The sequence below is a fragment of the Anabrus simplex genome, chromosome 1, assembly GCF_040414725.1.
Source record: "Anabrus simplex isolate iqAnaSimp1 chromosome 1, ASM4041472v1, whole genome shotgun sequence".
In the NCBI taxonomy this organism is placed as follows: Eukaryota; Metazoa; Arthropoda; class Insecta; order Orthoptera; family Tettigoniidae; genus Anabrus; species Anabrus simplex.
Window position 1 is genome coordinate 245,019,090 of NC_090265.1, and position 15,614 is coordinate 245,034,703.

At 40.2% G+C, this 15,614-nt stretch overlaps 1 protein-coding gene across 2 annotated transcripts in view; it reads right to left on the minus strand.

The window, feature by feature from the left end:
• The window catches only part of Hmgs (hydroxymethylglutaryl-CoA synthase), a 245,140-nt gene extending 229,810 nt beyond the window's left edge, over positions 1 to 15,330 (minus strand). The window contains exon 1 of one of the 2 annotated variants that reach the window (XM_067141585.1): positions 13,423 to 13,491. In XM_067141585.1, coding sequence (XP_066997686.1) covers positions 13,423 to 13,476 — 54 coding nt within the window. In that variant the 5' untranslated portion in view covers positions 13,477 to 13,491. Of the gene's footprint in view, positions 1 to 13,422; positions 13,492 to 15,034 lie in introns of those variants that run through there. The other variant, XM_067141604.2, reaches the window with a different exon arrangement.
• Between the last annotated feature and the right edge of the window lie 284 nt (positions 15,331 to 15,614).

Genomic DNA, 15,614 nt, shown 5'->3' on the forward strand with positions numbered 1-15,614 from the left:
AAAGAACTGGAGGCTTCACTAAATGCTCAGCCATTGCGACAGACGGAGCACCAGCAATGACAGGGGTGAAGACAGGACTGACGGGACTGCTAAAAGAAAATGGCGTAACATGTCCAATGATCCACTGTCTCATTCATCAGGGAGCGTTGTGTGGGAAATCAATTAAGAAAACGGAAGTTTTGAGCTTGTGGTTACAATTATTAATGTTAAAAGGTGGAAATCGAGCCCTTTTGCATAGAAAATTCAAACAGTTTCTGCTGGAAATTGACGCAGAATATGGAGACTTGCTGCTTTACAACCATGTAAGGTGGCTGAGTGCAGGGAAGTGCCTTCAACGTGTTTTTTTTTTTTTTTTTTTTTTTTTTTTTTGGCAATTCACAAGGAAATCCCTGAATTTCTTAATAAGTGTGTCTCGTCAGATACCTCAGAACTAGAAGAGAAAATTCAAAGCCCAGAGTTTTTAATCAGCTTTCCTAACAGACATCACAAATCACCTTAATACCTTCAACCTGAATCTTCAAGGAAGAAACCATGAGGAGTCAGATATGGTGGGAACTGTTAATGGATTTCGAAACAAAGTGAAAATTTTCAAACGTTCTTTAGAAAACAATGAACTGACTCATTTCCCCTGCTGTCTACAATTAGTGGTAGATGAGGACCAAGAAACCATTCATTTTTCAGATTTCAGTTCACACATTCAAGAGATCATTGAAGAATTCAACACACGATTCAAGGAAACTGAAATTCTGAAAAGCAGTATACAACTTTACATGAATCCTCTTGGTGCTGCAACCAAGGAACAAGAACCACAACTACAACTTGAGCTGTGCAATCTACAAGCCGATACGTTCCTACAGACAAGACAAGGGATCACATTTTTTTAAACTGCTACCCAGCAAAAAATACCCAAAGTTAAGACAATTTGGACTAAAAATGACTTCAATGTTTGGGAGCACATATATATGTGAAAGTGCTTTTTCATCTATGAAATTCATTAAAAATCAATACAGAAGTCGACTTTCAGATTCTTCCCTGCTGCATCTTTTGAGATTAGCAACAACAGAGCTGGAGGTAGACATTCGTTCATTGGTAGATTCAGCTGATCGACCACACTACTGCCACTAAATTGTCCTTCTTTAAGTTTTGTTTTGACTACATTATTAATTTCAGTTATTCTTAAGGCATTTTTTTCTTTTTTGTCTTTCGTCAAATATTAATTCAAATGAACTGTCATTGCTGGGTGCTCTTCTTCAGAATTCAATTGTCCTGGGTATAACAGTGTTAATTTATGCTGATGTACAACAGTGTTTTAAGCAATTAAAATTATCAAACCTTCATTTCAATTGGACTATGAACATTATTTCATACTGGTACCTCTGTTCTATTGTAGAATTTTACGAAAATTGGCCTATTATTGAAGTGTGGCCCGCGATCATACCTAAGGTTTCCAATGTGGCCCTCGAGCCCTTACTAATTGGAAACCCCTGTTATAGAGTATTTAGTTGTAGCCCTAAATTTGTTTATAAATGTAAATTCTTCAATAAATAAATAAATCAAACCAAAACCCATTGCGCAACAGCCCTGAAGGGCCTTGGCGTAATAAGCGACCGCTGCTCAGCCCGAAGGTCTACAGAGTACGAGGTGTCATGTGGTCAGTATGACGTATCCTCTCGGCCGTTATTCTTGGCTTTCTAGACCGGGGCCGCTAACTCACCATCAGTTAGCTCCTCAATTGTAATTGTAGGCTGAGTGGACTCGAACTAGCCCTCAGATCCAGGTAAAAGTCCTTGACCTGGATGGTAAATGAAGCTGGGGCCTCGGGGTAAATGGCAGGGATACTACCCCTACACCGCAGGGCCGCAAATAAATAAATAAATAAATAAATAAATAAATAAATAAATGTCACATACCAAGATAAATAAATTGGTATAATTAGAGCAATCAATTTGGTTCATAAACACCTAGGTTTATTACTTTGACATGGATCACCCAAAACTTGGCTTAGGTTTGGAGAATACTTAAATAATCAGCATTAACATCACCGGCTCGCCAAAACCCATTTCTTCCTAGTTTTACGGTCCTTTGGCACAATTTTTTTTTTTTTTTTTTTTTTTTTGTGGTGGTATGCAATGTATTAGTGCACATCAGAACTATACACCATTTATAACTTTTCTGCCTCATTGACTGTGCAAGATTCATTCTAGGTCCAAAAAATAACATTATTACACAATGTATAGAAACTGAACTTAACTTTACCAGACACTAATATAAACGAGAAATCTGTGAACTGTATCCTGTTTCTCAAAGCACACTATGTGTTATTTTGTCTGCTAGTACAGCCTACCTGGACGACGACGTCAGACCAATGAGATGGCATACTTTTGTCACGTGACATTTTTGTATTTTAATTTTATCATGTTTGGACTTATTATTTCTATATTCTGGCCACATTTTTAATTAAAACTCCGGATCATGCATGTCTTCTATTGCTCCAGGAACAAAGCTCTGGCATGATCTGTCCCTTCGTGATCGTTTTTGGTGAAGAAGACAGAGAACTCCGGGCCACACGATAAGGAAGTTTATCTAGAGTTTTGATCTCCTGATCTTCTTCTCCTGCCTCAATGCGAGACATTCCTTGGATAAGGGAGAATGCACACCCACGCAATTGACGCACATTTGCCACCATCATGCTCAAATTTTCCACACATTTTACAGGTCATCAAGCCTTGACAACCCAATTAGATGTAGCCAAATTTTTGGCAGTTTTAACACCTCATTGGAGCTAGAATGTATGGTCAAACAGTCAAAGTGGTGGTGGTGGTGATTACTTTTTTAAGAGGAAGTACAACTAGGCAACCATCCTCTATGTAACACTAATCAGAGAGAAAAAATGGAAGGCTTCCGACAATTCGAAAAATGAAGGTGTCGGCCATAGAAAGGCAAGGGCCATTAAGGGCATGAAAATGAAAGACTCCCTAGCCCTCGCAAACCTAATACCTATTTGTTTTAGGTCGCACCGACAGAGATAGGTCTTATGGCGACGATGGGATAGGAAAGGCCTAGGAATGGGAAGGAAGTGGCCGTGGCCTTAATTAAGGTACAGACCCAGCATTTGCCTGGTGTGAAAATGGGAAACCACGAAAAACCATCTTCAGGGCTGTCGAGAGTGGGGTTCGAACCCACTATCTCCCTTATGCAAGCTCACAGCTGCACGCTCCTAACAGCATGGCCAACTCGCCCGGTAAACCTAATGGCATTGGGGTCGGAAAAGAAAAAGTGTTGACCAAGGAAGGTAGGATAGATGAAAGTGAGGAACCTGGCACAAGTAAGTGGAAGCAATGCCAGGACTCAACTAAGGGCCCCGTAGTTACCAACCCACGCTCCAAAGTTCAGAGCCACTGGGGCCCCTTTTAGTCGCCTCTTGCGACAGGCAGGCGATACCGTGGGTGTTAATCTTCCACCCCCACCCACAGAGGAGACAAACAGTCAAAAGTTACAAGACTACTTTGATGCGTTCGAGAAGTGACTGAATATCAAATGTTAAGATGAAACCAGCCTTATTGAGCAGCTTATCACGGCACACCTCTTTAACCCCCTCATGTCGGTAATGGCCCAACGTGCAAGATTCCTGACCATATCCTCATCGGAAGCCTTTAGCAAATCCATGTGTAATATTTTTATTTTATTTTTTGCTAGGGGCTTTACGTCGCACCGACACAGATAGGTCTTATGGCGACGATGGGATAGGAAAGGCCTAGGAGTTGGAAGCGGCGTGGCCTTAATTAAGGTACAGCCCCAGCATTTGTCTGGTGTGAAAATGGGAAACCAAGGAAAACCATCTTCAGGGCTGCCGATAGTGGGATTCAAACCTACTATCTCCCCGATGCAAACTCACAGCCGCGCGCCTCCACGCGCATGGCCAACTCGCCCAGTATGTGTAATATTACTCCTTTGCAGGAGTACAGGGATTTATGCTTCATAACCTCAAGTAATACCAATATAAATGGTCCGTTATTGGACATTATAAATTTTCCAGTTAACTCATTCCTGGACCATTTATATTGGTATTATAAATTTACTCATTCGAGACAAATATTTCAGATTCCCTATGGAATCAACATCTATATAACATCAAGTAACCGCCTGCTCTGTTCTACCGAAGCTGACTTGAAGAGAACAGATCCGTCACCAAACTTCCTCTTTTCTTCTACTTCACCATCAACGATATATTCAACCGAATTGCTAATTAAGAATAGATGTTCAGGGAGAAAACCCTTATCATCGATCCCGGTAGTTACCATGAATTGACGTAACCATTCATCGCATTCACTAATCAATGCAATTGGGTTTATCTCCTTTTCTTACTTTTAAAAGATGCTGTTTGAAGGCTCGCAGCCTTGGTTTTTTTTTTTTTTTTTTTTTTTTTAAATTGAGCTTAGGTTCAGTTTTTGGTCCCACAAGTAGCTACGAAAATATTTAGTCAACCCTCAGCAGAACTCTGCATGCCGAGGTCAGGCTTCATACTCCAGAGGGCGCCCGATATGTGAAGGTGGGATTTTAGCAACTACTCTCCCAGAAGCCGCGCATCACCTCATCACAACCCGAAACTCGTGACTGGGGGAGAAAGATGCTGTATCTCCATACAACCTTACTACCCAAGTCAGAGGGACTGGCTAGACAGTAAGAGAAACTTACAGAGGTTAGGATAGGAAAGAAAGAAAGAAAGAAAAAGACATTAAGAAAAGGCAGCACAGACACCTCTCAGGTAACTAGGGGTAATCACGGATTTATGTTTCTCGATTTTGACAAACACAGTATCGAACATCATAACCTCGAGTAACCGCTTGCTCTATTCTACCAAAGCTGCCTTGATGAGGACAGACTGCCTGGTTAGTACAGCTCTACTCCAAGGCCAATTCAGCATGGGTAACCCTGAGCTGGCACAGCCCTCAGGATCAATGAACATACAAGCCCCCATGCTGACGTCAAGATCATGATGTCCCTAGAGGGGTTTGAGAACCCCTAAGTTCTCCGTTTGGTTGTTTCTTATGACACGCAGCGGATAAATGAATGTATTCTACCACCCAAACCCACAGTGGGTAGGAAAGATAAAAGAGATGATGATGATGCTTGTTGTTTAAAGGGGCGTAACATCTAGGTCATCGGCCCCTAATAGTACGAAATGAGACGAAATCAAATGACAAATTAAAAACCCAAAAACATCCACTGACCACAATTCAAAACGTGAGGACGAAGAATGAATGGATGGATATGAATTTAAAACGATCAGTGGAACCGACCCACAGTGCCTCACGTGCACAGAAGCTGGCGTAGAGCAATAGTATTACTGACCAAGGGACTACTTCTATAGAACAACACTGAATCAATGATACTTGCAGTCGAAAGGGATCCAAAATCCAAGTCAGCGACCTCTCACAATGGTACTTATCGCTAGGAAAGTACAACCATGGTATCTGTCATGTTACGGTACTAATCAAGAATAGCGTAGGCTCACGGTATTCCACACATTACGGTACTACTCACAGGTAATGAAATTCGCACATGTATTACAGACCTACGCTGTTTCGCACATTGCAGCGCCATTTACAGGCAACCCAAACCTATGGTGTTTATCACATAAAGGTACTAACCACAGAGACTCGTACTATCCCGGGGTTGTTCCTCATAAAGTGGGTACTAATCATAGGCAAGCCAGAACCATGGGTTCCCTCATCCCATGGTGTTGCTCATATAGTGCTACTAATCACAGGTACTGTAAAAGCCGTCACGCTCTCGGTTGCTACTAATCACAAATCAATTTGGTACCCAACATAGTGGTACTACGCGCAAGTAAAAGTGACCCATGGTGATCCCCGCGTGATGGTACTAATCACAAGTAGTTTCATGGTTCTAATTTGATCATCCCTTGGTCGCCCCTTACGACAAGCAGGGGATACCGTGAGTGAATTCTTCGTCTGCGCCCCCCCACCCACAGGGGGAGATAAAAGAGAGGAAACAGGCATAGGTAAGTGGGAGTAATGCAAGACTCAACTAAATGCCCTGTGATCATCACCCCACACTCCAAGTTGACAGCCCCTAGGTGTTTACCCCCCTTTAAATCACATCTTACAATAGGCAGAGGATATTGTGAATGTATTTAACAATGCTCCCACCCACAGAGGTGTTATAGAGCTCAAAATAGGATCAACTTAAATGACGTAAATTAATGATAAGAATGTAGTAAAATTATGTCAAAAGTGTTCCATATCATTGTCGAGAAAAGAGCAAAAGAAGTTACAAGATATAAGAAACTTCAGGGCATGGAAAGCAGTTTGTAAGAGAGATGTCCTAATTAATCCTGTGGATATCGTTAATGTTGAGTAAACACCAAATGTATCCAGAGATCTTTCACAGATTGCCCATGGGCGTCACATAGAAAAACCTGCACCAGACAAGCTGAACATGACCTCAAGACACTTTTGGCATGAAAAGCCATAAAATAAAATTTTTTAAAATAAAAATGTCTGGCAGATTGCTGAATAGACTATAACCAACCTTCAGATTTCTCACTACCTGCTACATCAATATGCTTAGCCTGGTCATATTCATGTTCCTACTTTTCTATATACAGAATTTCTTTCCTTAAAAAAAAAAAACTGCTTGATGTAACACTGACACAGATAGGTCTTACGGCAATGATGGGATAGGAAAGGGCTAGGGGTGGGAATTGGCCGAGGCCTTAATCATGGTAGAGCCCACAGCATTTGCCTGGTGTGAAAATGGGAAATAGGAAACCATGGAAAACCATCTTCAGAGCTGCTGACAGAGAGGTTTGAACCCACCATCTCCTGGATCCAAGTTGACAGCTGCGCACCCCTAACCGTACGGCCAATTTGCCCAGTACACAGAATTTCTCAATTTGTCACCTGTTGGTTTTTTCTCTTAGTTATCTTAACCAATCAATGAGTTCTTTCTCTCCTTTTGGTGTTTGTCCTGTGATCCTAATCTTCTACTATCCCTTTTCCTGTGTGTATCCAGCTTTTTCTTATCTCACACTTCCCGTATTACGGCTGAAGAACTGTCAGATGTCCCCCCCAAAGCTGAAGCAAGCCCTCCTGATGAAGCTGGAAAGCAGAATCGAGCCCATCAGAGGCTGGAAAGAAATGGATACCATACAGAAGAATTGGGATTGGTGAGGAGTAAGCCTATCCATTTGAAGACAGCAGTGTACAAAGATGTGGATATTGTCCTTAACAATTTGCATTTTCACGTTTGTTCTTGTTTCCTTTCTTTTTTTACTGCTCACTCTTCTGAAACTGACCTGTCATCTTGTTAGTTCTTCCCATTCATGTTCCTATTTCTATAAATGTCTAGATTCATCATGTGTTTGTTCCTATTCATTACTTAATTTGATTTTCTTTAAACGTATTGGTTCATGGTGTGGGTTACTGTAGTCACGCCCTAGTTCGTAAACCATGGGCAATGTCCGAGTAGCCTACTAAGTGGTCCTGAGAATTGGGATACCAGTTGCTACGGAATGGAAGTGGGCATCTCGGACATATTCTGAGTCGTGGCCCTCCATGTGCTCAGGCAGCTAGGACTGTACAATCCACTAGTGGTCCCTAACCCGTTAGAGGAGAGAGCCTCACTTGGACTATGTGTAAATAGGGTAGCATCCTGCTTCACAAATTTACCGAGCTCAGAACATTTTAAGCAAGCCTCGGACTACAGGAGTAACGGAGCCCCACTCCCATTTGACAGGCGAAGGACTCCTTGGAAACATCTTTGCAAACAAAATGGAATTCGATGGGGAACTATCAATATTAATGGGGCTTATGGAGGAAAGTAGAACCGGCTGAGTCAGCGAAGAGGATGCATCGGATGTGCTAGGAGTAAATGCTATTCGGGTAAGGGGAGATGAGGAAGAGCTAGGAGACTATAGTGTACTTGACAGGTGTTAAAAAGGGAAGGGCAGACTATGTGGTAGGGCTGTTCATCAGGAATACTATTGCACGCAACATAGTTTCTGTTAGGTACGTAAATGAGCGAATGATGTGGGTAGATTTGGCAGTTGGAGGAATTAGGACGAGAATTGTCTCAGTGTAATGTTTATGTTTCATAGATCTAGAGAAAGCATATGACATGGTATCAAGGGAATGAATTCACCATGTGAGGGTGGAGATGAGGATAAGTTGACAAGTTTTGAGAAGCAATGAGTGACATCATAGTCAGGGTCAACAGCAAGGATAGGATAGTGTTAATGGGCGATTTCAATGCGAGAGTTGGAAATAGAACTTATTAATTTAATTTTGTGTGGCTATTTCTAGCCGGGTGCAGCCCTTCTAAGGCAGATCCCCCGATGAGGGTGGGTAGCATCTGCCATGTGTAGGTAATTGCAAATTATTGTGGTAGAGATTAGTGTTATGTGTGGTGTGTCAGTTGCAGGGATGTTGGGAACAGCACAAACACCCTGCCCCAAGCTAGTGGAATTAACACCAATGAACGTTAAAATCTCGACCTAGACGGGAATTGAACCAGGGACCCTCTAAACCGAAGGCTAGTACAGTGACCATTCTGCCAATGAGTGAAAATAGAACTGAAGGATACGAAAGGGTGATTGGTAAATGTAGGGAAGATATGGAAGCCAATAGGAATGAGAAGCGTTTGCTGGACTTCTGTGCTAGTACGGGTTTAGCAGTTACGAATACATTCTACAAGCATAAGGCTATTCACTGCTACACAAGGGAGGGTAGGGGTACCAAATGCAAAACAGACTATATCTTAACCAACTTCGAATTCAGGAAATCTGTTAGGAATGTACGAGTTTTCCGGGGATTTTCCGATGATACAGACCATTATCTGATCTGTAGTGAACTTTCTCTAGGCCTAAGTGAAATCTGTCTGCAAATGAATAAGGATAGAAAATCTCCAGGCTGAGAAAATTAGAAGAACATGGATAGGATTAGCGAGAAGTTCCAAACATTGGAAAGTAAGCAGGTTCAGGATATAGAAAGAGAATGGGTGGCATACAGGGATGCTGTAGTAGAAACAGCAAGGGAATGCTTAGGAACAACTGTGTGTCAAGATGGGTAAAACAAACATCTTGGTTGAACGATGAAGTGAGAGCAGCTTGTAAACGTAAAAAGAAGGCTTATCAGAAATGGTTCCAAACAAGGCTGATGCAGACAGGGAATTGTATGTAGATGAAAGAAACAGCAAAACAAATAGTTGTTGAATCCAAAAAGAAGTTGTGAGAAGATTTTGGTTAATAAACTGTACAGCCTAGTTCAGGCAGCAGGGAAACCTTTCTGGACAGTAATAAAGAATCTCAGGAAGGTAGGGGAAAAAGGAAATGAACAGTGTTTTGGGTAATTCAGGTGAATCCAGGGAATCACTGGATAGGTAGAAGGAATATTTTGAAAATCTTCTCAACATAAAAGGAAATATTCCTCATAGGAAGGAGGAAAATGATGTTGGTGAAATTACGCTTGAGGAAGTGGAAAAGGTGGTAAATAAACTCCATAATCACAAAGCAGCAGGAACAGATAAAATTAGACCTGAAATGGTGAAGTATAGTGGGAAGGTACGGATGAAATGGCTTCATAGAGTAATAAAATTAGCATGGAGTGTTGGTAAGGTACCTTCAGATTGAACTAAAGCAGTAAATGAACCTATCTACAGGCAACGGAACAGGAAGGATTGCAACAACTATTGAGGTATCTCACTGATTGATTAGTATACCAGGCAAAGTAGTCACTGGCATCTTGGAAGGGAGGGTGCAATCAGTGGTTGAGAGGAAGTTGGATGAAAACCAATGTGGTGTCAGACCACAGAGTGGCCGTCAGGATCAGATTTTCAGTATGTGCCAGGTAATTGAAAAATGCTACGAGAGGAATAGACAGTTGTTGTTGCTAGTTGCTTTACGTCGCGCCGACACAGATAGGTCTTATGGCGACCATGGGACAGGGAAGGGCAGGGAGTGGGAAGGAAGCGGCCGTGGCCTTAATTAAGGTACAGCCCCAGCATTTGCCTGGTGTGAAAATGGGAAACCACGGAAAAATATTTTCAGGGCTGCCGACAGTGGGGTTAGAACCTAGTATCCCCCGAATACTGGATACTGGCCGCACTTAAGCGACTGCAGCTATCAAGCTTGGTAAATAGACAGTTATATTTACGTTTCGCAGATCCAGAGAAAGCATAAATATGACAGGGTACCGAGGGGAAAAATGTTTGCCATACTGGGGGACTATGGGATTAAGGGTAGATTATTAAAATCAATCAAAGGCATTTATGTTGACAATTGGGCTGCAGTTAGAATTGATGGTATAATAAGTTCTTGGTTCAGGGTACATACAAGGATTAAACGAGGCTGTAATCTTTCACCTTTGTTGTTCCTAGTTTACATGGATCATCTGCAGAAAGGTATAAAGTGGCAGAGAGGGATTCAGTTACGTGGAAACGTAGTAAGCAGTCTGGCCTATGCTGACGACTTGGTCTTAATGGCAGATTGTGCCGAAAGCCTGCAGTCTAATATCTTGGAACTTGATGTCACTAGGTAAGAAATCCAAGAGAACTGAATTTCAGATTGGTGATACAAAGCTGGAACAGGTAGATAATTACAAGTATTGAGGATGTCTGTTCTCCAAGAATGGTAATATAGTAAGTAAGATTGAATCAAATATCAAAGTGCAGTAAAGCTAACGCAGTGAGCTCGCAGTTGCGATCAACAGTATTCTGTAAGGAGGAAGTCAGCTCCCGAACGAAATTTATCTTTACATCGGTCTATTTTCAGACCAACTTTGCTTTACAGGAATGAAAGCTGAGTGGACTCAGGATATCTTATTCATAAGTTAGACATAACAGAATGATTGCTGGTACAAACCGGTGGGAACAATGGCAGGAGGGTACTTGGAATGAGGAGATGGCTAATTTAGGAATGAACTCTATGGATTAAGCTGTACGCATAAACCAGCTTTGGTGGTGGGGTCATGTGAGGCAAGTGGAGAAGAATAGGTTACCTAAGAGAATAATGGACTCTGTTATGGAGGTTAAGAGAAGTGGAGAGAGACCAAGACGACGATGGTTAGACTCGATTTCTAATGATTTAAAGATAAGAGGTATAGAACTAAATAAGGCCACAGCACTAGTTGCGTTTAGTAAATTCACAGAGTCTTGCAGACTGAACGCTGAAAGGCATAACGGTCTATAATGATGTACGTATGTATGTATGTATGTTAAAACGTATCCAAATGCTCCAGATCCAAGTTTTCTTAACATAGTAGCAGTAAGAATGTAAGGGCTCAGATCATTATCAGATCATATCCACATGTCATATCTGCAGAAAAAAAATAAACATTTTAACATAAACATAGAATCAATCTATCTTCGCTCAAGTTTATGAAAACTCCTACTATGCATGTTACATTCAGGGCTTGTTATAGAGGGTATTTATGGTACAGCAAAGAAATACAACACAAACTTTCAAGTTACAAAACTCACATTCAATATAATAATAATAATAATAATAATAATAATAATAATAATAATAATAACCCACATATGCCTGTATCATTTTTTTTGTAAAATTTTTATGATATTCGACTAGAGGTACAGAACTCATACTAAATGCATAAAATAATGTTATTATTTGTATCAGTTGTTTTTTTAATATGGGTCGTTACCGACCCAGCGGGCAGATACAGTGTTGTTGGAAATGAAGTTGACTTTTTCCATTTCTTTGGCTATTTTTTTAGTTCATTTGTGCAATAATTGCTCATTTGACACTTTTCGCTAATATCTGATTATAAAATGTGATGATCCAAATGCTCCATTATTACATACCACATACCATACAAAATAACAAGTTGTGTTAGATGATGTTCTCTTCCTCCGAAAATGTATCTTTACGATTATTTGATTCTGTATCCAGGAAGTGTGCCTTTGCTGGCAGGACCTAGTGTTTACAGTGCACTATGTCTTTTGGTATGGGCTAGAGCAATTTTGTTACTTTCATTGATCTGTCTCAGCTTTATCCTTAGCTTTGACAAAATGAAAGTGACTGAGGTATGAGTAATGCTAGTAATGCCATTCCTTCTGCAGCCAGTCCCTGCTATGAATAGTGTGAAAATATTGCTCATAGGGTCAGTTGGTGCATGCATTTCAGTGGGCTTGGCAGACTGATGTGTAATAGCAACTTCTGGCTCGGTGAGGAAAGCAACGGGAAACTACCTCACTCCTCATTTCCCTAGTACGCCTCTTCAGTGATGCCTAGGCCATCTATGACAGCTGATGGCGGAACTGTTGAGGATCCAACCAGCCTTCGGGCTGAGGACTAAACATACACATCCAGGAAGTTAAAGAATTCAGTCTGAATCCTTTTAAGCCCTATGAAATTCAAAAAAACACTTATCATGGAGCACAATGCCACACTTTATACAGGCCTTTGTTTTATGTTGACAAACAGCACACCGCCTTCGTGGCTGCTGCATGACAATGAGATGTTCTGTCTTTTCCTTTCGTAATGACACAGGTATTATCCGAGGAGTAGCTAGGAGGTGATTTGGTCCTGGAAGTGATCTTGGTGAGCCATATTTCATTAAAAGTGACCTTGCAAAATCTCTGCATAACTTCAACATTTCTGAAGAGTATACCATTGATTTTGCCAGTTGAAAGGCATTGTTCTGTCCAACGTCAAACATCCAGAAGATTATAGGGACATACCACTTCTTTCCTCTGATTGCAATTGGGTAAGTGTAAATATTGTCATCCATCAGATCAACACCCTTCTCCTCCATGTAGGTGGTGTACGTTTTAGCTACATTTGGTTGATCTACATCTATCTTGCTTTTAGTGGCAGCAGAATAGAGTCTCACAGTTCCTCAGGATGCACGCCAAATTCAATGGAGAGGAGGGTGACAACACTATTGTCATAACAGCATACAGCACATATCTAGTTTGCTTCATCTACACAGCAGTCATAAGAAACTTGCTCCAACTGCTCATGTCTTTTTCATTCATAAGAGGACACCTATCAACCCGAGTATCGAGTTGCTGGAGTATATCAAAAGTAGTCAGACTTTGCGAAGCCCTGAAAAACAACACAATATTAAACCATAAACCCATAAAGACATGAAAAGTAAGCAGATAATTATATATTTATTTATAGCTATTTTCCAGAAGATAATATGATTTTGTGCTTTGTTGTGCATGAAAATAATTGAAAAATGAAAACTTTGAAAAAGAACCAAAGTGCTACAGTATTTGCCCACCAGGTCATTAACGACCCAGACAAGTTTTACAGTCAATAAACCAATGTTTATGACTCAACAGAGAGCATTTTCTAAATAGATACCTAATATGAACATACTTTCACCCAAACCATCACTGAACTATTATACCATGCCATTTGTGAACAATACTTACATTTTTCCTCAGTACTGCATCTTCTGTGGAACACAAATGAGAGCATGCATCCATAGTTAAGGAAAGAACACGCACATTGTTGTCGAGAAAGGGCGCCAAGATTACGAGGTACATACAACAATGTGTATGGTAATACTGTGGAGCATTATTGTAATAATTCAGACATTGTACGAAACAGGAGAGGGGGATATACACCCACGGGTCGTTAACGACCCGTCGGGCATATGTGGGTTAAACAAACTTTCAATTAACAGGCTGCACAAAGAGCATTCATTACTACAATTTTGCCTTAAATGAGATAAATTAACATGCTACTAATATACTGGATACAGGTCTCCTACACTTAACTAATCTTAAATGCCAAACAACTGTGCTTCGATTCAATCTTACAAGTCTTGAACACAGGAAGTGATGGCCTAAGGCAAATGTGCTAATCAGCTAGCCTTCAAAAGTCTTGATTCATGTCAGATTTTGGAGTAGATATATGAAAGTAAAGCGCCAAGCATTCAATCACAGCATGGTATGGCACTGAAAGGAACATAGCAGCAAACAAATGATCCTACGTGAGATGATAATCCAGGCATAATTCCCCACTACTGTATGATCACAATATCAACAACCTGTACATCTATGCATATTCTTTCCATTATTATTATTGTTATTATTATTATTATTATTATTATTATTATTATTATTATTATCAGCAACAAAGGAAGTTTGACATCTATAACAGAAAGGAAATACAATGTTGTCAGTAGTACAACAGGCTACTAACAGAAAATACTTGGGACAGGTGATCAACAGGAAAACAAATTGAGGATGAATAGTAATTTTTTTATAGATATTATTATTTAAAATGGTTCAGGATACAGTGTAACATTGGAATGGGGGTTTCATATGTATAAGCCCCTTCCAAACAAATATCACCACCACCAGTGTATAAACATCTGAACAAAGAAAAATGAAATGATAAATAAGGCTGCTAGTATTCTAATACTGGTACCAGTTGACGGAACTGTTAAGTCTAACCTGAAACACATCCGTCCTTAAATCCCCACCATTTTAGTGCAATGATATGATGAGAAGCGGACAGAATTACTCGTAGTTGTATAATGACCAAAACGTGTGAAATTGACGGCCTAAACAACTTAAACTAAAAATAATTGACTCGTGAATTCATTAGAGATGTCAGTACCGTAAGTAAATATTTTAGTACTTCCCTACTTTCACCCAAGACATTTAAGCTACGCCTGGGCAGAAATACATTAGCATGATCACTGAAATATTAACTTTTTTAAAAAAATTAGGCTCTTCGAAAGCCTTCAAAAGTTCTCTAAGCATTGCACGTCAAATTCCTAACCAAATAATTCACCACAACTAAGTAGGACACAATGCGTTTTAAAATGTGTCAGCAAATGATTCCATCGTCCTTAGTATTTACGATATGTTTGAAAAATATATATTTAGATTCAAGGACGTATAATAACTGATGCAAAATATATATATATATGTGTGTGTGTGTGAAAAATACATTTCCTCCCCGAGTGGCTTAACGAGAACCACTTAACCTAATTTCAAAAGGAAAAGAAACTTTCTTCGCCAAACAACCCACCTGAACGGTCAGTCCCTTACTTTCTTCACACGACACTTGTAATTTTTCTTTTTAGTAAAAACAGCTGCGAGTTATTTCACATATAATGTCTTCAAGAAGATGACGTCAAGCCAATACTGTTACATGCAAGAACCGTTAGAAGGACCCTCTGGGTCGTGGAAAGTGCCGTAATATGTAAATATTATTAGCTTTTCCAAAGTGACAGTCGGTCACCGTGGGTCAATCCCGCATCCTCAAATTACCGTCCCAGTTATGCATCCCCTCGTTTCAAAGCATCGTACATACAAATGGAAACATTCGTGAAAATGCGAATGCGAACCGTAGTCAGGTGAAAAATGCAAGCTTTTAACAGCTGAAGTAGAAATCCATGTCAAAAGAACGAAGCATGATTCGTTTTGTTATTTACATTGATTTCCATGAAAATATGATCTGAGTAATATTAGAAGTCTCTTATTACTACCCTTAGATGTTTTCATGAAAATAATGAATGCAAATAATAAAACAAATATATCGCAATTAAATGGGGTTTTTTTTTTTCCTTCGAAAATACGTGATCTTTAATTTTGCCAGTCAGTGTATA